This window comes from Arvicanthis niloticus, chromosome 21 (assembly GCF_011762505.2).
Source record: "Arvicanthis niloticus isolate mArvNil1 chromosome 21, mArvNil1.pat.X, whole genome shotgun sequence".
NCBI lineage: Eukaryota > Metazoa > Chordata > Mammalia > Rodentia > Muridae > Arvicanthis > Arvicanthis niloticus.
The window spans coordinates 46,254,323-46,279,539 of record NC_047678.1 but is presented as its reverse complement, the minus strand read 5'-3'; the positions used below and the strand labels follow the sequence as shown (position 1 = coordinate 46,279,539).

Sequence of the window (25,217 nt, the reverse complement as noted above, 5' to 3'; positions counted from 1 at the left end):
CACAGGAAATGCAAACCACCCAGGATTGCTAAGGCAATCCTAAGCAATAAAAAGAACTGCTGGATGTACCACACCACTCATGGTCTCCTGTTACTCTACAAAGCTATAGAAATAAAGAGTATGATATTGGCACAAAAACAGGCACGTTGATCAACAGAACTGGAGACCCAGACATAAACCCACACACCTATGAACACCTTATTTTTGATAGAGGCCAGAAATACACATTGTAAAAGGAGATCACATCTTCAGCAAATGCTGCTGTTCAAACTGGATGCCGTACCTGTTGAGGTTTTCTCTTTTACTACCTATTGTGATGCTAAGTGTGGGGCCCCAAGACCTGGACTCTGCATGTAGACTCTGGGATCCTGCCCCCAAGTTAATTCTGATTGGTGAATAAAGATGCCAACAACCAATAGCTGGGCAGAAGGGACATAGGTGGGGTTGTGGTTTCACAGCTTGGAGAGAGAAGACCATGAGGAGGGAAGATGGGAGGAAAAGCCACCATGAAATAGAAGAATATGCAGGGGAAGAGAAAGGAGAGTCGCCATGGGTTAGCTGAGCTATAAAAATGTGGCCATGTGGGCTGGCCAATTGGAGCTAAGAGCAGCCCAGATAAAACATACTTAAGTAATAACCTGGGTTATAGATAGGAAGATAGATTCTAACAACATGGAGGGTAGGCAGTTACCCAGCATAAGGCATAGTAAGAATATAAAGGCTGTGTGTGTCTTTTATCTGAGAACAGAAACGGTCTAAGGTAGGGAAGAAGCCCCAGGCCGAGATTTTTTTAATATTTACAACTACACACATTCCCATCACCCCGGAGGACAACAGAAGAACAAAGTCCTCTAAAGCAACTGCGCAAAGCTCATATGAACTCAGAGACTAAAGCAGCAATCACAGAGCCTACACAGAACTCCATTCCAAATGGATCAAAGACTTCAGCATAAAACCAGGTACACTGGACCAGAGAGAAGAGAAAGTGGGGAGGAGCCTTGAACCCATTGGCACAGGATATGACTTTCTGAACATAACACCATTAGCACAGGCACAAAGATCAATGATTAATAAATAGGACCTCGTGAGACTGAAAAGCTTTTGCAAGGTAAGGGACACTGCCATTTGGACTAAGCAGCAGCCTACAGAATGGAAATAGATTTTTACCAACTCTACATCCAATAGAGGGCTAGTATTAAAAATATATAAAGAACTCAAGAAACTGGATATCCAAAAATCAAATAACCCACCTGGGCAGTGGTAGGTCCATCAAATCCCAGGTCAGAGAACCCAAAAGAAGAGGAAGCAGGAGAAGGAGGAAAGGCAGAAGGGATGGAGGGCACCAGGATCTCTAAAACAACAGAGCAGAGCTCATAGGAACTCAGAGACCGAAGCAGCCACCATGGGGTCTACACAGGTCTGCACCCGGTCCTCTGCATACAAACCATACTTCTCAGTTTACTGCTTTTAGGGAATTCTGAATGTGTGAATGAGTGTGTCTCTTGATTCTCATGCCTTCTCTTGGCCTCTTTCATTTTTCTGTCGGTTTGCCTTGTTCAACTTTGATATGATGGTTTTTATTTTATCTTATTTTATTTTGTTATGCGTTTGATGTTATCTCTTAGAAGCCTGGTATTTTCTAATGAGAGACAGAAAAGGAGTGGATCTGGATGGGGGTGGGGGGAGCTGGGAGAAGTAGGAGGAAGGGAAAACGTATTCAGATTATACTATGTAAGCAAAGAATCTATGTTTAATAAAAAGGGAGAGAATGCTTCCATAAGATTGGGCTGTCAGCAGGCCTATAACCACTTTTAAAATTAGTTACGGGGGAGGGCCCAGACCATTGGATGGGGCCATCCTTGGGCTGGTAGTCCTGTGTTCTTAAGAAAGCAGGCTGAGAAAGCCATGAAGAGCAAGCCAGTAAGCAGCACCCCTCCATGGCCTCTGCATCAGCTCCTGCTTTGAGGTTCCTGCCCTGTTTGGCTTCCTGTCCTGAGTTCCTGTCCTGATCCCCTTCAGTGATGAATGATGATATGGAAGTGTAAGCCAAATCAACCCTTTCCTCCCCAGGTTGCTTTGGTCGTGGTGTTTCATCATAACAACCTGACTAGGACAACCTCCCCTCTGGACTAATTAGAAAGGGCTGACCTGCGACTGAGGCTGTGGAAAGGCAGAGATCAGAGGAAAGTATGCTTGTCCTTCAATGATTATGTGTTTGTCTTAAAGTAAAACTAATGTATAAAATCTATCACTCAGTCACTCAACAAACGCTTGCTGGGTGTCTGTGCTGCAGTAAGCACTGCTTTTAGCACTATGGCCGAGCTTCCTCCATCTCAGCTCTATAGCACTGTCAACAGTTACTGCCCCCGACCTGCTTTTGGCTGCTGCCCTGTCTGTATCTATGCACATACTATAGTGTCACCCTATGTGCCATGGCCAAACTGGATTTTAGGAAATGAAAATGATTGTGACAAAGGCCATAACAACACAATCAAAATGTGACACTGGAAGGGAAGTGGGTTAGTGTGGAGGGGGTTCTCCCAGCACACGAAAGGTCGACTTGCCACACAGTCCCATGAGTTAGCATGGAAGGGAGTCTCCCAGCACAGGCACGGGTGTCACACACTGCCCCAAGTCTCTGTCCCAAACTCTGATCATCACCCATCCCCCAACACGTAGCATAGATCAATTCCTTGCTAGCCATCTGTGGTGAATTATATTTCCTTTTCTATTTTAAATGTGTTGCAAACTTTTATAAGGCACAGGTCATGTGCTTGGATGCTGCCATGAAGTCCTGTCGTCTTAGAAGTTCCTTATGTGTATGTATGCATGTACCTGCATGTATGTATGCACATTATGTGTGTGCACACATGTGTACATGTGTGTGTGCACATGTATATGGACATGTGTAAGCATGTGCCTGCATGTGTGCAAGTGTGTGCACATGAGTGTGTGCACATGTATGTATGTATGTATGTACATGTGAATGTGCCTGAGTGTGTGCATGTGTGTGCAGGTAAGTGTATGTACATCTGCGCATGTGTGTGCATGTGCACACATGTGTGCACATGTATATATGTGCATATGCATGTGTGTGCACACGTATATGCACATGTATGTGTGCGTGTGTGCTTATGAGTGTATACATGTGCATGCATGCATGCATGTGTGTGCACATGCATTTCTTTTGAGACAGGATCTCAAGTAACCTACGTTGGCCTTGAAGCACTGAACTTCTAATCTTCTGCCTTCACCTCCCAAGTTCTAAGCATGAGTCACACCTCCCTTGAGCTGGTGCTGGGAACTGAACTCGAGCCTCCTGCATGTTAGGCAAGCAGTCTACCAACTAAGCTCCATCCACAACCTGGTCTATGTCCTCATTGTTGGCTGTTGCTCCCGATTCACAAGCTGTCACTGATCTATGAATCATACTTGTGGAAGCACTGATATAGTTTAGTTAATTCCAAAACCATCTAAAACCACAACTCTGCTGCATGCTGCAAATGTATACAACAGAATGGTGCTGTCAATCAGTTCACTTACTTGCTGATGGCTGAAACTTGACCAGATCTTGCAAGTCCGTAGAAATCTGGAAAACATGGTTGTAGAATTGCTGCACAGAATTCTTGAGGCCAGAAATGTCTCTGGAGTGTGATTTGAGTGTCCCATTCATCTGCCGGATACAGTTCCACAGGCTGCCCACATGCTTGCCGAGTCCCTCCTTGATCCTCTGCAGACTGCCTGAGATGGCATCCAGCCTGCTACACGTCTGCTCCAGCTGGGACACCCTGCCCTCAACCGCAGACACCCCACTCTGAACCCCGTGAGCACTCTCCTTACAAATGTCTAGCTCAGCCAACACTTGGTTCTGCAGCCTCTGCCATCGCTCCTCCAGCTGGCCACAGCATGGAGCCATGGGGGCCCCAGGAACCGGGACAGTCCCCATTGACCTCTCTTGCTCCCCTGTCTTTGTAAACCCACTTGCTTCCGCACTGTCACCTGCTCGGCTGTCGCTCACTCCATTCTGCAAGCAAGTCCCCGCACATTCCGAGTGATTTAGCTGAGAATGGAGGGTACTGAAATCCTCCTGGAGTTTCTGGATGCTGTGACTCATTTCTTGGAACTGCCTGTGCATTGTATCATTGAGGGATTCCAAAAGGCCCAGGCTGACATGAGTGAGGTCCTCTCCACTAGGCACGGCTCCGTCTACCCCATGGGGCAAGCTCTGCAGGCAGATGTCCTCAACCACTTGAACTTTGTCCTTCAGACGGCTCAACTCCTCTAGGACCTGCCCATTCTCTGCCCCTGGCTGCCCTGGCAAGGCTGGGCCCACAGGTGTCAGCTCCACATCTGAGGTGTTGGCTGCTTGCAGAACGATGCCCAGACGGTCTTCCAGGGAGTGGATTTTCTGATTGAGAAGTTTCCTCAAGTCATCCACTTCACCGTTGATGGCCCCCCGCAGGGTCTCCTCGATGTAAAAGCAATGCTCTTCCGCATTCTTCTCTGTCACGTTGATCCTCGCGTCGAGCTCCGTCCATCTGGCATCAAAGTCTGTGTCTGGCTCTGGAACGGAGAGGCGGTCGAACTCATTGTCCAGCCGTCCATTCAGCATCCTGGTGGCCTCGGCGACTCTCTCAATTTTCTGGTCTAGTGCCTTGATCTGTGGGCCGAAATCACTGTTCTTTCGACTGTTGCAGCAGCTAGGTTGGGCTGTGGGAACCTGCAGCTGGGCTCGGAGGTCAGCGATGTCCTTTTTCAGGCTCGCCTCCTTCTCCCCAATCAGCTCTATTACCCCGAGGTAGCTGCTGCCGTAGTCGTCACACTGCTGCTGGAGCCCCACCAGCTTATACTCGCACGTGTTCTTCAGGTCAGCCAGCTTCCGGTCCATGCCTTCCATGAGCTCCTCTCTTAGGGCATCTATCTTGCTATCCACGTAGGCCTGGTACAGCTCATTGGTTGTCATGGTGACTGTTGGGCCCTGAGCAGCCTCCTGCAGCTGCTTGAGCTGCCCTTCATAGCCCTTCACCTTCCCATCCAGTTCTTCCAGTTTGTCGCTCTTGGTCTTTAATGTGTCTTTGACCTCAGCCAGCTCAGACTTGATGTCCTTCATGCCAGATTCCTTGCTGTTAAGGATTCCAGGAAGCTGGCTAGGCTCTGTGTCTCCCACGAGGGGGCTGTCAGGGGTCGGCTGTGGGTGAAGGTGACCGTCATCTTGAACGGTGTGTCTGAGGTTCTCCTTCAGGCCTGCCACGGAGGACTGGAGATCCAGCACCATCCTTGTGAGTCGGACAACCTTCTCCTCCAGCACCTGGACTTTGGTTTGCTGGAGTTCCGGAGGGCCTTGCTTTGGATCTGCAACCTGACCTGGTTGTGCTGCATCTGTTGGTGACAAAGTTTTCTTAGGCTCTGAGACTCCGCTTGGATCAGTGTCTGAAAGAAAAAGAATTGGACACGAATGACCGTTTCTGCCTTAAGCCAGTTTCTACGAGGTGCCTGCAGAAGATACTGAAGCCTTCCATGACAGCCCCACTGCAAGAAGTTCTATGGGAGAGAATGGGTTTGGGGTCAAGCAGACCTCTGTGCTGTTCTGGCTCTTCTATTTACTGTTTGTACACAAGTTAACTAATTTCTGTAAGCTACACTGCCCTCCTCTACAAAGATGGGCGCCCTTGCCTGGGTTGTTCAGAGTGTGCACGTGACACAATAATCAGTGATGTCCTTTAACCTGACAGCATCTTATCACATCATATCACATCATGTCATATCACATTGTATCATGTCATATCATAACACATCATATGTCTTATCACACCATATATCATGTCATACATCACGTCATATCAATATCATATCACATTACATCATATCATATCACATCATATCACATATTGCATCACATATCATGTCATGTCATATAATATCATATATCACGATATATGATATTATAGAAGAGGTAGGGGTAGGGGTGAAAAAGAGATAGAAGCATGTTATATATCACATCATGTCACATCACATCATATCACATCATATCACACCATGTCATATCACATATTATATCACATCACATATCATATCCACAGCATATCACGTCTGTCACATATCACATCACATATCATATATCACATCGTATCACATCACATTATATCATGTCATATATCATATCATGTCACATATCACATCACATATCACATTTCATCATGTCACATATCAAATCATATCATATCATCTACTGTATCATGGGAACACATCAATCCCAGTGAACTGTAGATGCCCCACTAACTGCTGGCTATAAAAATGTCACAAAGCACTTTAGAGAGATCAAACTTCTGAGCAATGACATCCATACTTGAGGTTGTCCTCAAAATACCTTCAGAAATGTTCTTTGCTTTGCTTAACAACCTTATTATGCCAAGAATCTTGTTTGGCCTTGTTATGAAGACGGCAGATACTAACTGCAAAGGACGTGTCTAAAATCCTATGTTCAATCCCAGTGCAAGAAGAGGTGGGGGTGTGGGTGAAAAAGAGATAGAAGCATACAAACATTTGATTTCTAATAATCTTATTTTGAGAAAAAGAACTCAGGGAAACGATCCAAAAGACAGACTAATAGTCACAGTAGTGAGTCATGAAATGGAATTACATCAACAGAGAGAAAACACTAAATTAAACAAGAAAGAAAAGAAAGAAGACACAGAGTAAAGCAACTGAATAAAGAGTAAGGAACAAAGCTGCCACACCCTGAATGGCAGTGGAATGGAGGGAGGAACTCTGGGTGAGGCTCCCGTGGCAAGCCTGGCAACCAGAGGGAGATGCAACAGAAGGAAAAAGGCAAGCAACACGGTCACAATCACATACAATGTGTGTGCCAGGCCATAAAGATAACCAGAGACAAGTTTGGATTGAAATAGGAATAAAAGCATTAAAAAAAAACAATCAAAGGAAAAGCATATACAGTTATCAACTCTAAGGCGTTCACAGTGCACTACAGGCTTGTCCGTAAGTGCTGCATAGCTACTACACTGTATACAGCAAATGTCCATCATGCATAAAAACTGGGAACACTGTTGTGGAGTGGACAAAGGGAGTTATATCTTCACTGTCCATAATGAAAAGACAACAGATATGAGGCCAAGTTCTAGACTCAGCTAGTACTCAAATGAGCTGAAGACATGGCTCAAGGGTAGAGCATCTGCCTACCATGAACAAGGCCCTGGGTTCAATCCCCAACCCAGGAAGAAAAACAAAAAGTGTTCATGGTAAATTACCTCTGAGGCGGAAGATGAAAAGGGCCATTCATGTCCTTCCCACTACTCCTCATTACACTGACTGGTCTGTGAAGCTACATATATAAACTACTTCACATCTCCTACAGAGTACCTGTCTGTCACGATGTCCTGCCATGACTTCCCAATGCTTATCTTGGATGGACCAGTAGCTGTGTCTTCCTCCTCTTATACTTATTCCAAATATCCAACTTGCCAAATAAGGAAGATCAATAAACATCAATAAATATTTGTAGGACAGGCATGTTTGAGACAGGGTTCTTGAACTCACAGTCTGTGTCTCTGCCTCCTGTCTGCTGACATTAATGACATAAAACACCACAGTAGGCTTCGAATTTACCTACCACAGTATTGGTATTCATCTATGGATAAGGGGCTAAAGAGATGGCTTAAAGGCTAAGAACAGTTGCTGCTCTTCCAGAGAAGACCCGAGTTCAGTTCCCAGCTCACAGTAATTCACAACCAAGGGACCAACCAAATGCCCTCTTCTGGGCTCTGTAGGGACCTGCAAATATCACACACACACACACACACACACACACACACACACACACACACACTTGAGGGAGACAGAGACAGAGAGAGAGAGCGACTACCCACTTGAGATAAGGAGATAAACCTGGAGGGCATTGTGTAAAATACTATAATCCTAGCAAAGAAAGATACATAAGATCTTAATTGTGCATGAGATCTAAGGAGTCAAACTCATAGCCACAGGAATGGTGGGTTCTAGGGACTGGAGTTGGGGGAAATGGGGAGATGCTGACCAAAGGCACCCCCTTTGGCTGTTAACATGAACACATTCCAGGGATCTGAAGTACTTTTTATTTTTCTTTCTGGGCTGGAGATTGACTAACTGATGACATCACTCCACAGTATATGCTATATCAAACCATTGCGTTATATGTCCTAAACACATCCCCACATCCAGTATCTGAAATTTTACTATTTTAAAGTATATATATAATATGTTTTTTCCTGTGCTTTACAAACATTCACTAATGTATATGCATTGCTTTGGTAATAAAAATTTATTTAGCAATATACTTTACATAAATATTTCGACTCATTAATAGTTTCAAAACTTGAAGCACCGCGTGGGAAAATAAGAACCAAAACAGTTCATTTTGCAGAGTAAGTTGGTCTGCATTTCGTTGAAATTAAGAAGAGGGGAAATAAAAATGATTCAAGGGCAGAATACTAAGAAAAGAAGTTTTACCCAGAGAAGCTCACCCTGTCCATCTGTGGTTAAGAGAAAAGTGAGCAGCATGTGGGGGCTCTGACTTGGGCTCAGCTTTGCACAGCTCATCCCAACAGACAGGGAACAAGTCTATTTATTTACTTTATCCATTCATTGATTTATTCATTTATTGAGACAAGATCTCACAATGTAGCCCAGGCTGGCATCAGAGTCTCTGTGATCCTCCTGCCTCTGCCTCCCAAATGTGCACCATGACTCCTGGCTAACCTACAAGTGGCCCTAATGAGACAATTTACTTGCAAGGAAATACGTGTCACCCAACCACTCCTGCCCCTGCAAATAATATTCCCTCCACATGAGTATTTGCTTGGCCGTCCATTATAAACCCTGCCATTTGTATCAACATCAGGAACATCAAATGTGACCACGCACAGCAGGGTACCAACAAGACATTACCTGTGGCTTTCTTCAGGTTGTTTCTTGGTCGAGCTGGTGGAGGCCGGGGAGTCTTCATGGGGTCTTTGGGACCTTCTTGGCAGTCGGCTCCTCTAAAGCCAGGACAGCACCTCCATTCCAACTGTGTCACTATCTTATACCTAGTAACAAATCTAGGTCTGAAGTTTACCCGATACCTGAAGACAGAGAAAACAGGGTCTCACTTTAGTGACCATTAGTTATTGAGAGGTTCTCCAATCCTCCCGTGCTGGCCCTTGTTACAATGTAAAATGTCCTTCACAGGCTCTGCTATAAATACTTTGTCCCTAAATGGTAGCACTATTGTGGGGGTTTCTAAAGGCCTTAGGTGGGGCCCAGCTAGAGAAGGCAGGCTCTTGGAAGCATATTATCACTGCCTCCTTCTTTCTACACACACCCAGCTTCCTGCCCAACTGTTGTGGATTTGCTCTAACGCTTGTATTATGTTAATTATACATGCAGATAATTAACATAATTATCTGCATGTAAGACACTGAGGGCCCCTGTCCACAGTTGGTTCTAACTGGTAAATAAAGTTGTCAGAGAGGGAGACAAAGGCAGGACTTCAGGATTCTTAGGCAAGGGGACTGAGGGAGGAAGGGGACTCAGAACTGCCATGCAGGGAGAAGCAGGACAGAGAGACAATCATAAATGTAAGCGCCAGGGAAGAGCAGCCCCGGGCCACCCACCCCTCAACTGGGTCTAGGTTAGCAAAGATGAAATATAGATTTTAGTAATAACTCAGGAATATCAGAGGAGAGGTATTAGCCACGTGGAGGTTTTAGAGCGGTCCAGCCATTGAGTTGTTTAAGACATATTAAAATCTAAGGCTGGGTGCGTGCGTGCGTGCATGCGTGCGTGGGTGCGTGGCTGCGTGCGTGCGTGCGTGCGTGCATGTGCATGCGCAAGCTTGTCTTTCATTTGGGAACCCAGAACCTTGGGATGGGTAGGAAGGAACACGTAGCAGCCACCAGGGCGATTAGAGTAGCATTAATCATGTACTGTTACACCCAACCATCCCGTATCATATGCTCTCCCTGCTAATACAGGGATCCGTGTTCCGTTCAAGAGCGTGGATCCATGCATCCATGGACTGCACCTCCAAAACCATCAGTCAAAATAAATCCTTCCACCTCTAAGTTGTTTCCATCAAACACTGAATTCGGTAAGCTGCGTCGCTCCCTGCTCTTTACTGTTTTATTTTGGTTCGGTGGGTAGTTTGTTTGTTTTGGGCAGGGTCTTACTATGTAGCCCGAAGTGCCCTCCAACTTTCAATCCTCCTGCCTCAGCCTCCTGGGTGCCATCCGATCTGGTTTTTCCGTATCTTACATCCAGGGGAACAGTCCATCCCCACAACATCTGTTCAATGCAGGCACCAACCAGACTTTGAAATGATTTTTTTTACTTCACCAGCAATTTCCATTCTGCATTTCACATCTCTTTAGGGATAGTTTCCCGGTGCAACTCGGGAAACTGTTTTGCTTTGTGTTTTCAGGAAACATCCCTGAAGCCCTGCTTGACATAACCCCCCATAGTCACCTCTGTGCCTTTTCCCCTGTGGGGCACTGGAGGGGCACTCATGCCTCCTTATAAAGGAGTCTTGACCCATACTTCCAAGGGTAGAAATCTGGAAGCTGCTACAGCTTAGGTGAATATCCCCAAGACCCGTGTGGCTAAGGTTGGATCGCCAGCCTGTGGTAGAACATTGAGGAGACAGGACCTAGTGGGGATGGGGGGGAGTTAGGTCATTGGGAGTGTGCCCTTGAAGGGGACATTAAAACCTTAGCCCTTCACATGCTCCATCATGATCTTCTGCCTCACCTCAGGCCCCAAAGCAACAGTCAGCCAAGTACTAACACCGACCTTTAAAACCTGAGTCAAAGGAAAGCTTTCTTCCGTGAAAGCTGACTGACTAGCAGAGAGGCTCTGAAGCTCTGCTTATGGGCTCATGTGGCAGGAGTGGCAGTATAGCTCAGTGGTAGAGCTCCCTTTGACTAGCACGGACCTGTGATTTGCTTTGATAAATATAAATAAATAAATAAATAAATAAATAAATAAATTAAAAGTATGTGTTTTCTTGACACCAGAAAACCTTTCCAGGGAGCTATGAAAATCCTGTGTTTGGCCCTGGGACATTAATAATCCAGCAGCAGTTCAGGCACGCATGAGGGCCAGAGACAAGGGGTTCAGCCAGACCTCTGCTCACAGCATAGACAAAAGCCCAACCACAAAGGACAGCCTTCCTACACTCAACCCAACTTCCAGCTTCTGGCCTGGAGCCATCTCCGCTTGATCCTCTCACTTTCTCTCTTTCCACACTAGGCCAGCAGCTGGACTTCTCTGTGAGCCAATTTCCAGAGAGCAATGGGCTTTATGTCGCTTCCTTGGGATTGCTGTGTGCCTCTCAAGTGGGGCTCGAAACGAACACAGTCATGTCTTGTGGGGTTGTGGGGTTCAGTCAATCCGGCAGCTCCAGGCCAAGTTCCAGCTTGGGAGCTGTGCACTCAGAGTTTATGTTCCTGGGAAAATCAGGATTTCCTTCAGGGAACAATCTTGCCCGGTGGTCAAAAGTACAACCCTGAGCCCTCCATGAAGGCTTTCCCCTGCAGAATTCCTGGAAAGCCCCCGCTTAGCTGTGCCTAGGGCAGCAGTTCTCCACTGCAGTGTCAGAACCTGCACCTCAGAGGAGCTTCTGAATGGGCCTAGGGTGGGTCAAGAGTATGAACTCAGAGATGCTCCTGAGATGAGCCAAAGAGGGACCCTAGTGAGTGGAGGGGAGAGCAAGGGTGATCGTGGGGGATAAAGAGCTCAGAGTGGGAAGACTCTTCAGAGTGTCATTGGTCAGGCCAGTGAGTAAAGGCGCTTGCCACTGAGGTTGACTTTTGTTTTACCTCAGGGATCCACATGGTGGAAGACAAGAGGCAATTCTTCCCCAGATACCCACATGTATACACACACACACACATGCACGGGCACACACACATGAATGCACATATATACATTTATCCTCTCACACACTAACACATACACACACGAACACATACACACACATACATATTCAGACATACACTCAAACATACTCACACTGACATATACACTAAAACACACCACACTCACACACACTTGCACTCACACACACACACTCACAGATACCACACACATGCACACTCAGATTCACTCACACATACACACTCACACATGCACACATTCCATACAGACACACACCACACATTCACACATACCAGACACTCTCACACACATACATGCATACACAGACATTTATAATCATACTGTCATACACACATTCTCACACACATACACATGTACACTTTCAAACACACATTCTCACACACACACATTCAGACGCATACACTGTCATACATGCTCACTCACACACACGTATACATACACACACATGCACATTCACATGTTCACACACATAACCATAATTTTAAACATTAAAAGACAATCATACTTGCTCTATTGTGTATCTTTGCCCGCTTGTCACAAGCAAGAAAACAGAGACTTGCGGGTAAGATGAGTTGCCCAAGTTCATTCTCAAGTGGTTGGAATGGAAACTTCTGGGCTCTTCTGTAACACACACACACACACACACACACACACACACACACACTCCCATCATGCAATAACAGCCAGCCACTCTCTGGCAGTTTCCCTCAGTTCAAAGCAGCATCCTGCCTGGAGATATTCCACAAAGCCCTAGATCCTGTTCGAGGAAGTATCTGACCTTCCTGCACAGCAGACCCACGCTTGAGCCTCTTCTTCAGTCCAGGTAGACACCAGCCTTGGGCCCCCTCCCACCTGGACCCATGGAATCCCTGCACACAGAGGGACAACTGCCCTGCACATCCTGTAGACTCAAGGAGAGCATCACGCTAGAGGAATGTGTAACCTCAGAGAAACTCTGCTCCTCAGAGCATTCAAGTGGAATGTGAAAATGTGTTTGCGTATGGGTCTGCCAGTAGATGACAGTCTGCAGGAAACCTTTCAGATAAGGCTGCACCCAGCAGAACAGACTCCATCCCTTGGAAGAAAACAGAGTGGTAGGCTGCATTCCACCCACCCCACTGGAGCCTTCTCTTAACCCTGAATCAGGAGCTGGAGGGTGAGGAAAGGACCTGTTCTCTTAATGTACTGTCACTGTAAGGAAGGGCGTAGCTGCTGCCAGCTCATCCCACAGTCAAGTCCCCTGAGTTCCCACCCTGCTCTGACTGCATGATCTGCCGCCCATCTGGCCATTTTCAGGAGTCTTGTGGTACCCTTCAGGTTGTCTTCCTGACAACATCTCAAAGTAAACAGGAGGAAGAGATCACTATGCCAGCAGCAACAGTTGGGAAAGATCAGGCAGCGACCTCTGGACACAGAAAAGCTCAGGGAGATTTCTCCCTACATTAAGTGACAGGCAGGCCCCTGAGGTGACCTTGGACCTTGTTGGGGGGGTCCCTGGGTCTACATGAAGAACTTCTGAGGGCACAACACAGGATTAGCCAAGCCCCATAAACCCCAGCTAAGATGGGATTCCCACTAACATAACACCAGTCTAAGGGGCTCCAGAGATTGGGGCGGGGGGGGGGGGGGAGCCACTAAAATTTCCAGGAGCCCTAATCACTGCAGAAAAAGGAGAAAAAAAATCCTACCACTAACTTTTTTCAGGGGTGTGGCTTAGTGGCAGAGCTCTTGCTGGCTTGAAGGCACAGTTCTTCCCAGGCACCATACCAAAAGTGGTTAAGGCCTTGACCTCATGCACACTTCAGAACTCCCCGAGCAGATATGAAGTGTTCCATTTCCTCCTTCAGGGAACCTACCCACCTCCTTAGAACCTGGAGCCTCTGTGCTCTGGGGAAGTAAAGCTGAGCTAAAGTAATGCGGTGTCCCCAAGCGCCTGATCTGTGCCACATGGTCGGAGCCCACTAACTGCTGACCGAGACAGTTAGTTAATGTCTCCAGGGTAGGGCAGACACACCAAGGAAACAGACAAGGATCAGGCAAGGCAGAGAGTACAGGCTAATTCAGGTCACAGCCTGGCTCCCCCTCCCCCCCAGGCTCTCCCAGTTGGGACCATGTCAGCACCCTGTGTGTGTGAAGGAGCCCTGTCTACAGCTGAGGCTGACATTTGTTTTAGTTAAAGAATCTTCATATACACGCCACCAACACCCCAGCCCACAGTCCACAGCGCGGTCCATGCTTGGAGCTGTGCATTTGAGGTTGGGATAAACGCATAGTGTCCTATAGCCACCACTGCGGGGTCCTATAGAGTACCCTAAAAGTCTCTGACTACTTATTCTTCCTTATCCACCTCCTCAAGCGCCTCTGGTCTTTATTTTCTCCCTAATTTCTCTCCAGAATGTCTCATAGCTGTAACCATAGGGCTCTTCTGTGTCTGGTTTCTTTTGCTATGAGGGGCATTTCTAGTTCCTTCTGGCTTTTTTGTGACTTGATAGATACAATAGGCAGGCAGTCTACCACTGAGCTACACCTCAGCCTAAAACTGTTTTTTGATTGTTTTTTGGTTTTTCAAGACAGGGTTTCTCTGTGTAGCCATGGCCATCCCGGAACTTACTCTATAAACCAGGCTGACCTTGAACTCAGAGCTTCAGGTTGCCTCTGCCTCCCAAGTACTGGGATCAAAGGTGTGCACCACCATGACCCAGCATTTTCTTTTAAAGGCTGAATTATACTTTATTGTCTAAAACATCATTACAAAACACAGCAGTCCTATTGCAGAAATTGAAACACAGTCCTATTGCAGAAATTCAATGAAAGGTCATTAATCATTAATTGAATTAACAGTTGGTTAATCAAACAAAAGTACTATATTTGTCAAAGTTTATGTGATCTAATACCCTATTTTAAGAAGAAAAACTGTTTCCTCTGGTCTAAGCAGCTGAGAATTCTTCAGTCTTCTCAGATCTAAACTGGACTGTGTGGTCCTGGATTCAAGACAAACTACACAGAAGCTACAACACCCAAGGATGTCCCAGAGCTGTTCTGTCCAAGGTGCCCACTAGTCACACAAACTATTTAAATTTATGTTAAATAAAATTAAGTATGTAACTCCAACTGCCACATTTCCAGTACATAACAGCATAAATGCTACCACAGAAAACCCCAGAAGACAGAGTTTGCTGCAGAGGATAAACCAGGAAGCTGCAGGGGCTCCTCTGGCCAACCTCGATTTTTGACTTCTATTAAACCACCCATTCTGAGCCCAGCAGCGGGGAACTGACAGCTTGTACAACATACCGTATAGAGTTCACACAGAAAACTTTCCTGAGAGGAACACTGGCTGCTCTTAAGGGACAGTCCACACAGCGGGCCAACAGCTGAGTCTCCTAACCATGCATTTGGTATTTACTTATATTCTGTTTACTAAACCGTGGCACAGACCCAAAGCCCAGCACCCCCGTGGGGACACACTTCAGCCTTCAGCTTTTCCAGAGAGCACACTTTCACACTTTCTAGTAAGCTCTTTCCCTTCCACTCACTGGCCTGCCACAGCCGGAAGCCAACTTTTCTGGCTTAATTTGTCATGTGCAGTTCCGATGGCTAGTCAGCCTAGAAGGATGGAGGAAGGAACCATACAGAATGACTCATCCCAGAGCATCCCAGCAAAGAAATCTATGTGCTGCCAAGTCTCTGTTTCCCCTTTGACCTCAACTCAACTCGGATTCACTATGTGGCTGAACATGACTGTTCATCCTCCATTCTCCATCGTCCTGGTGTTGGAATCACAAGCATACACCACCGCGCCTAATCCTAAGTGGTGCTGGGGAATTGAACCAGGCGTTTGTACGTGCTAAGCCAGCACTACCAACTGAGCCACATCCCAGCCAGTGATTCTTTATTTTTTTTTTCTCTTCAAAATAAAACCGCAGTAAAATACATACAAACATAAAATTCAGCACCTTAACATTTACTTATATATCTTTGTATTTATTGGTATGGATTCAAACCCAGAGCACTGTATATGCTAGCATATGCTTCACCCCTGACTTCATCCAGCCCATTGTGACCATTATTATAGGATCGGGTCTGTGGGTCTGTGGGTCTGCGGGTCTGCGGATGGTGTTCATCTCCTTAACTTCCCAAATGGAAACCCTGTAGCCACCGAACACGAACTCCCTGACACAACCAACATCCACTCTGTGGCCCTGGTCATCACTTCCTCTGTGAACTCAATGGCTCCCAGTGCCTCACGCTCACGCCCTTAAAGCACGTGTCTTTTTATCTAGCCTTCTTCACACCCTTATGGTTTTTGCATGTTTCAGGGTGTGTCTGAATGTCCTTCCCTTTTTTATAAGCAATTCACTTCTACAAACTTAGTCTCCTTGAGAAACTGACAAGACAGACAGTAGACTGATTTTCTAGGAACCACAGACATGCTTTTCTTATTTTTGTGGGATTTATTTTGGTCAGTGAATGAGTAAATAAATGAACCTTTTCTGTTTACTGACCCTCTGCCAAAAGCAAATGCAGTCAGGCAGTGAGGGCCATAGACTTGGAAGTGATTTCAACACTGACATGCTGGAATTTCAAAACACTTCCCACTTGATCTCGTGTCTGACTAAAGTCAAACTGGTCATTTTACACCATGGCTATCTCTCCACATGGTCTGTGCAACATTTGGGAGATGGAGCCTGACCCCTAGGTCTCTCTCATGGCTCCCTTCCAAGCCAAGGCCCTTCTTACAGCTTAAAACACAAACTCAAAGTCAAACTTTTCATCTTTTTCTGCTACATTACACATTTTTAATTGGATCACTGCATGGAAGCAAAGAAATGTGAACCACATAGCTTGGCTCTTTAGGAAAATGCACCTAGACTTTAAAAAGCCAGAATGCTTAGGCCATGATTTTTTTTTTTTTTTTTTTTTTTGGAAATATGAAATGTCTATATGAATCTAAACGTCAGGTTAATGAGTCTTGATTAAAGTCAGATTACAAGAAAGGTTTTTTTTTATGTGTTGCAAAGTAACAGATCCTAGATTAAAGCAATGTGTTCAGAATGAAAATTTTCTTCTAGAAAGGGCATTCTGGTTCCTGGAATGAGGATACAGTTGTTGTGGGGAGAAGCATGATTGTAAGTTGATGGCTTTTTTATTTCCTCTTGAATTCATTTCCTTATGCACTTAGTGGCAAGTCAGGTTTCAAAACCCGCTCAGCATTTTGCCCTGATCCTACAGCGTAATGAGCAGGCTTCCCCCACAATTTATAATTATACTGGAAACATAAAAAAGAACAATCTTCATTCCTAAAGAAAAGATTAAAGAAAACAACCGTGGCTGGCTCCGTGTCAAGCCTGCCCCAACTCAGCCGCAGCAGATAATGGAGCCGTTATCTTTGGATTTGCTCAAGCCTAGGACCTGCCTTCTGAGCAGCTTGGAGGTCGTTATCTGGTGCTGGCCACATCCAGCCCGTGAACTGTAGCTTAAGGCTGTGTTCCAGTGAGGCCACATTCTTAGCTCTGAGAAATACATCCCCAAATCAAGTCACTGGGCGTTGGGAAAGAAAGGGGAGTCTGAAACTGAGCCAGCTCACATGTTTTTAAATAAGAGCTCTCTATGGGAGGCCCGTCGCTGTTGTAGGCTGTGCCTCCAATATATACTGCTTCAGTTCTCATACCTCTACCCCGTTTCCACATTCCTAGCAGCAGAAATCATGGAGAAGCCAGCTCCCAGTCACTCCCTAATGAACTAACTCATCCTCCCGTTCCCACAGTGTGAACCATGAGAACATCTGCTGGCCTGAGTCTGTGGGCCTGCCTTTCTACTCAGCAGTACTGAAGAAGAATCTAACTTTTAGGGGTGTGTGTGTGTGTGTGTGTGTGTGTGTGTGTGTGTGTGTGTATCATATAAACTACAATGTACATATGTAGGTGGGTCAAAGGACAACTTGCACAAATTTGTTCTCTCTTTCCACCATGCAGGGTCTGAGCACCAAACTCTCTTTGCCAAGAGAGGTGGCAAGTACCTTCACCCACTAAGTCATCTTGACAGCCTAAAACTTCTATTTTGATCACTCTCTTTCTTTTCAAATTGCCTGGACGCTCCTACTAAAATCACCACAATTCCACAGTTCTCCTTCACTCAACTCAGATGTCCCATGACTTTGCAACCTCTGTCCCTCCCATTTCAAAGCTCAATGCGCCCCCATCCATATGTATCCCCATCCATGTTCTCAAAACTACTCTGGAGTGGTGGCTACTATACGAGATTTGGCTGTGCCATCCAGCCACTAATCAACTACAGCCCTTTCAGCACAGTCTCTGGACTGTGGCAAGCCTTTAGGCCCCACCCATAACGAGGTGGCAATCACTCAGAAACAGGAAAATCTAGAGACTGAAGGAGCTTCTCTGTGGATATAAAGAAGAGGTTTTTCTGTTGTATCAATTCATTCTCACTTTAAAAACATCATTATCATCTGAAACGCAGGGTCGCTGTGTTTTCTAAGCTATGATCACACTGGGAGAAAGGATAAAAGCATCAGAAGAAAGAAGTTTGCTCCTATATGCAGACACCAAACCCAGACACTATTGATGATGCCAAGAAGAACTTGCTGACAGGAGCCTCATATAGCTGTCTCCTGAGAGGCTCTGCCAGAGCCTGACAAATACAGAGGCAGATGCTCACAGCCAGCCATTGGACTGAACATGGGGTCCCCAATGGAGGAGTTAGAGAAAGGACTGAAGGAGCTGAAGGGGTTTGCAACCCCATAGGAAGAACAACAATATCAACCAACTAGATGCCCCCTAGAGCTCCCAGGGACTAAACCACCAACCAAAGAGTACACATGGAGGGACCCATGGCTCCAGCTGCATATGTAGCATAGGATGGCCTTGTCGGACATCTATGGGAGGAGAGGCCCTTGGGCCTGTGAAGGCTCGATGACCCAATGTAGGGGAATGCCCCGGCAGTGAGGCAGGAGTAGGTAGGTGGGGGGGCACCCTCATAGAAGCAGGGGAAGGGGGAATGGGATAGGGAGTTTTTGAGGGGGAAACTGGAAAGTTTGAAATGTAAATAAAGAAAATATCCAAAAAAAAAAAAAAAAAAAGTTTGCACCTCTTACAGCTTCAGAGTTCATGAATAACACTGTGACTTTTGAAATCATTCTCACTTTACTCTGCTAAGACAGCAGGCTTTCTCTATGGAAGAATGCTGTCACGGCCCAACCTCCACACCAGGTTCTAAATATGTATCAAGGGTGGGGGCACTGCTCACCAAGATAAAGAAAGAACTGGGGCTGGGGAGACAGTTGAATCAGTAAAGTATTTGACATGCAAGCATGAAGGACCCAAGCTCAAATCTCCAGCACCCAGATTATTAAAAATCTGGTGGTGTAGCACACACCTTTAATCCCAGTGCTGTGAAACCAGAGACATGGGGATTTCTGGGGATTGCTGGTCTGTCTATCCAATCAAGTTCAATGAAAGGCTCTATACTGTTTTTTTTTTTAAGTGGAAGACAATAGAAGAATAATTCCTAATATCTATCTATCTTTGACCACAACATATATGTGTACTATGGTCATGTGCACACACGGGCATATAGACCTACACACACACACATTAAAAATATAATTGTATATAGGCTCTTAGTGGGATGGGAGATGGAGGAGGCTCCATGGCAAGAATAGGAAGTAAAGAACACTTTCCCCAAGATTTACTGCAGGGTGACATTGAAGACCAAGGGCATCGATATGCTATACATCCTTGGTGTTCTAATCCTCAAAGCCATCACTCTTGTGTAGACTCATGGGACTAGATTTTTATTAGAGGCTTTGAAGACATGGGGACCCATTTCTAGGCCAACCCAGTTTGGTTCTGAGAACCACCAAGAACTCAGGAGGCCCAACACACCATGATGCTGTTCACGTTAACACTATACCTGAGAACTGAAAGCCAAACTCAGTTCATACAAGTCTTAACAAGAAAAGGAAAAGGCATACTCTGCCTCCATCTGTCCCTGTAGAGTCCCCAGGGCCACTCAATATCTTTCCTTGAGCCACCAAAATTCAACATGCAAAAGTTTTACTTCTCTGGAGACCGTATGCACAAGAAACACACAAATCTATCACCTAAAACATCAGACTTGTACCTGTTCCAACTTCACCAAAGGTCAGCTACGTCAGAGCAACCAGGACAGTTCTCTCTTCAGTCACCACAAACATAAACTGAGACTCATATTTACCCCTCTGTGTCTCCCAGATATGGAAAGCATTAGATAATAGCTGACAAGATTTACACACCAAATCTGTACTGCAGATTTGGTGTGTAAGTAAACATGTCTGCTATTAAATTTAAAATACAGGTTCCTTCTGCAATAGTGGATTCAGTTGATCACGTGATGGAGTTAAGTCCCAGCTCTCCAGTGCTGAGGATAGTGAGTAGTCAAAGTGTCTTGAGCTAAAAACAGTGTTGGAAGCCCAGTGTTGTGGTGCACACCCATGATCCTAGCACAGGACAGACAGGGGATAGAGAGTTATTGGTCAGCCTGGACTTCATAGTGAGACACTCTCCATCCAACACATACACTATAAAAATCAAGCCGTAACCACAACATCATCCGGAAGCTGCTCCCTGCCTTGCAACACACAAGTCTTTCCTCTTAAGACCTTTAACAAAGGGCCAGCCACTGTGGCAGTAAATGTGTCAGAATAGCTTGCCCCCAGCCCTGGGCTCTCCCTTCACATTCTAATTCATTCATCTTCTCAGGACAGTAGGGAGTGGAGTGGGGTCTCACTATGTAGTACTGGCTCGCCTACAAGATGGCCTCAAATATGTGACAATGCCCCCATCTCTGCTTCTCAAGCACTCAGATCACAGGCACGTACCACTACACACGGCACATTCTAACTTGAGCAATTCTCCCACTACTCATGAGTAAGTCCTGGCACAGACCAAGGCCAGTCAGTTTCCTTAAGAGTCCATCTCCCTCATCTCCTTCTGCTACCTAGACTCCCAAAGGCAAAGTGTCCTTGTGCATGTTGCCAGATTTGAACATTTGGAAGCACAGCTCTGACAACCTCCCTTCAGAATTTGAACAATGAAGCTCAAACTCACGTCCGTGTTGGTGTGGACCGAATCATGCCCCACCCCCAGGACATTTGAGTCCTCAATCTCAGTACCTCAGAAGGTGCCCTTACTTGGTAAAAGGACCCATAGCAACCCAAGATCAAGTTAAGGTGAGGTCACTGCAATAGTGACTCATGCTCATTTAAGGGGGATTAAAATACAGATATGTATATAGAGAGATGAAGCTGTGAAGAACTGCAGAAGAAGATGGCAGCCTCCAGCAGGCCAAGGAGGGAGGACCTGGAACAGATCTGTTGTCACACCTCCCTACTCCCCACCCCTGGAGGAAGCAACCTGTACGACTCTATCACAGACCCTTCATTTCTCACTGCTCAGTTCTCGGCCCCGTTCCTTTCTGTGGTGACACTGCCCTTCTCTCAGTCTGCATATATCTTTTGGGGACAATAGAAGAGGAACAGCCACCCACCAGTTAGCACGATAGTGATGGGTGTGCCTCCAAGAGGCAGAGCCCTGAGGACTACACGTCCTGAGGACTTCATGCTGTCACCACATCCCGTATAACCTATGAGTTGAGTGAAAACTCTACAGGGGCTTTCCATCCCCTCACAAGGCAGTGTCACAGGCACTTAGCAATATTAGTGATGGATCTTTTTCAAGCATTGCCGCTGGAGGAGGTTCATGATTCAACCACCACCCTTAGAAAGAATTTAGAGATGCAGATTGTTAGTAAAGTTAGGTTACGATGTCTTTGTTACTGGCCTGGATGTGGAAAATCTTGGGAAACAATTTAAAGTTCAGAAAGGCGTGCTTCTGATTATTGATCAAGGGATGTGTTTAAGGTCAGGGAATAAGAACAATGGCAGCCCAACTAGTACCAGATGACACGCCTCTCTTGCTAAAGCTGATGGATCAAGGTGATGGTTAATTTCTTGTACCCATTTTTGCCCTCAGGAATGACTTAATAAAAATAATGTTAATAAGTAGATGTGCACCCTAAGGTCTGTTTTATATGAAAGTTTAGATTTGTGATTTTAAGATTTTTTTTCTAAGATTACCTTTCAAGATAGATAATAAAATGAATGATCTTTTCTTTGTATCTGCAAATTACTGCCTGCCAGTAAGGGAAACTGGTTAAGAACGATGTCTTGCTGCTTACACTTTATTAATCAATAGCAAGTTGCTTAGGTATGATTGTATGTTTGTGGGTTTATGGGAATAATTTGTCATTTACCTATATTATGTAAAACAATCATGTAAAGACATTAGGGAACAAGCCGGGGTTTTCCCACTGTAATCCTTCAATTAAAAAAAATAGAATGTAGCCACATTTTAATTTTTGTACTGGTTAAAAGAGTTTACTGGAGGATATAAGCTATGTGAGAAGAAATAAAGTTGTTGGAGCATTGTTTCATCTATCGTGTGTGTGTGTATGTGTGTGTGTGTGTGTATGTATATGTCTCTGTGTGTATGTCTGTGAGTACATGTCTGTGTTTATATATCTCTGTGTGTCTGTCTGTGTGTCTGTGTTTCTGTGTGTGTCTGCATGTGTCTCTGCCCTCTTTACACCAGCCCCAGATAAATTAAGTTTTACTCCCTCAGAGAAAAGGCCTGCTAAGTGATTAATCACAGCCGCCCTTCCCCTCCTCAGTTTACCCGACCCTTTCAAGCTGGCTTTGGGCGGGTATATCCTGCTAAAACCTTCCTTCAAATACCCTCCAAGATGCCAGGGTTTCCAAACAAATTCTCAGACTTCTCCTAGCTGGAAGTGGTTTCTTGCATTTCTGACTATCATCAACATCTTGAAATCTTTCCCTCATTTCATAATCGCTTCTGTTTGCCTCACATAATCTGCAGCATATGCATTTCTGAACATCATCAACATCTTGTTATCTTTCCCTTGTTTCATAGTTGCTTCTGTTCGCCTCATGTCATCTACAACATATGAATTTCTGAAGGACATAAGGGTAAGGACCCTTGGCACCTAGCTTGGCACCTAGCCTGGGATTAGATGTAGGCCTGGTACAAATACATTTGTTTAATGGAATGAAGTAGCCCGGCCCCGCGGAGCTTCACAATGGCTCATCCCACTTATGCATCCCCGATCTTGCATTTTCAGGACGATGAATGTGAAGTGTCTTTTTAAACTCCACTTTGGTTTTCTCTCAAGTTCTGCATCGGTTATGTGTTTAGCACCTTAGCTGTTCTTCAGAAAATCAGATGTAACCTGATGAGCAATGTAAATGATCTTCTGCTCTGTAGCTCTTGGTAAATCTTCATCTACTGTGCAATTGTGTACAAATAGCCATGGATTTACAATGAAAGGAAGCTTAGTGATGAAAAGTTATCAGCTACTGGTGCAGAGTACAGCATGGGTAAAGCTCAAAGGAATTATGCTCAATAAAAACGGCCAGATCAAAGAAAGACTGTATTCCGTATTATACTATTTATAGAAAATCCTAGAACACTCCAAACTTAGCTATAATAATGAAAAGAAAGCAGATATTGGCAGCTTCCATTGAAGATTTGTTGGCAAGGATGGATGGAGGGATTAACAAGCGGTTTGAGAGCTTTGGGGAGCATGGACCACCAGCCCATGTCTTCTTTAAAGACATGGAAAAAAAAAAAAAACAATGCTCAAATTCATCTGGAAAAGGAAAAAAATCTCAGAATAGCGAAAACAATTCTTAACAATAAAAGAACTTCTGAGGGACTCACCATCCCTGACCTCAAGTTGTACTACAGAGCAAGAGTGATTTTAAAACTGCATGGTATTGGTACAGAGACAGGCATGTTGATCAATGGAATCGAACTGCAGACCCAGAAGTAAAACCGCACATGTACGGACACTTGATCTTTGACAAAAGAAGCCAAAAATATACAATGGAAAAAAGAAGGCATCTTCGAGAAATGGTGCTGGTCTAACTGGCAGTCTGTATGTAGAAAAATGAAAATAGATCCATATTTGTCACCTTACACAAAGCTCAAGTCCAAGTGGATCAAGGACCTCAACATAAAACCAGACACACTGAATCTAATAGAAGAGAAAGTGGGGAAGAGCCTCGAACTCATTGGCACACATCACTGTTAAGACACAGCCTTCCCTTTCTTGTTCATCCCAAGATCATACATTAATATCAATATCACAATAAAAACACTATACAAACTTGAAAAGGCCCACAGTCTTATAAATTCAAACACTTAAAAATTTGATCTCATGTCTTTAAAATATCTAGTCTCTTTTAAAATAAAAATCCTGGGGCTGGAGAGATAGCTCAGTGGTTAAGAGCTCTGACCGCTCTTCCAGAGGTCCTGAGTTCAATTCCCAGAACCCACATGGTGGCTCACTACCATCTGTAATGGGATCTGATGCCCTCTTCTGATGTGTCTAAAAACAGCTACAGTGTACTCATATACACAAAATAAATAAATCTTTAAAAAAATAAAATAAATAACATAAAAATTCTTTTTGAGGTCAGCCTGGTCTATATAGCAAGTTCCAAGACAGTCAAGACTGCACAGAGAAACCCTGTCTCGAAAAACAAAACAAAGCAAAGAAACAAAAGAAAACAAAAATCCAAAATCTTGTAATACCCCAAAACTTCTCAATTATAGGATCTTGTAAAATCAAAAATAAATCAAAAATAAATTAATTTTTTTTTACTTCAAGAACCAGGGCACAGTCCCAATCTGAACAAATGAAAACCAAACTCCAACTGTGTTAAGTAACTCACTGCCCAATGTCTGGGATCCACTCATGATCTCCCACCATCTACAGCAACACAGCTCACCTTATAGGCTCCAGAAATCTTCATTCTATCACTACTGCTGTGCCTCGTGATCATCCCATGGTTATAACATCTCCAAATTTCTGGAGTCTCTTACTGCAACTGGGCTGTACTTTCACCAATAGCCTCTCCTGGGCTTTCTTCAGGGACAACCCTACAACACAGTGCCATGCCTTCACTGTCATCTGTGACCCCCTTCTTAACTTCAAAATCTGTACCACCTGGTGACTCTTACACTCCTGCCAAGTTCAGCTGCTAACACTAGGTAAGACCCTGCCTGCCTCACTGCCTCAGGAATACAGCTCCCAGACTCTGTGCTGACTGAGGAAACACATCACCTCAGTGATGCTGGTCTCTTCTTAGTTACTGCTAATTTCTCAGCTCCAGGTGATCAGCATGGATTGGATCAGCAAAGCAAAGAGTT

General features: G+C 45.1%; 1 protein-coding gene across 1 annotated transcript in view; it reads right to left on the bottom strand.

The window, feature by feature from the left end:
* Emilin2 (elastin microfibril interfacer 2) overlaps positions 1 to 25,217 on the bottom strand; it is a 58,097-nt gene that overhangs the window by 18,202 nt on the left and 14,678 nt on the right. Inside the window, exons 3-4 of the mRNA XM_034483622.2 lie at positions 8,941 to 9,116; positions 3,544 to 5,430 (exon numbers count right to left, since the gene is read on the bottom strand). Of these exons, the coding sequence (XP_034339513.1) occupies positions 3,544 to 5,430; positions 8,941 to 9,116 (2,063 nt within the window). The remainder of the gene's footprint in view (positions 1 to 3,543; positions 5,431 to 8,940; positions 9,117 to 25,217) is intronic.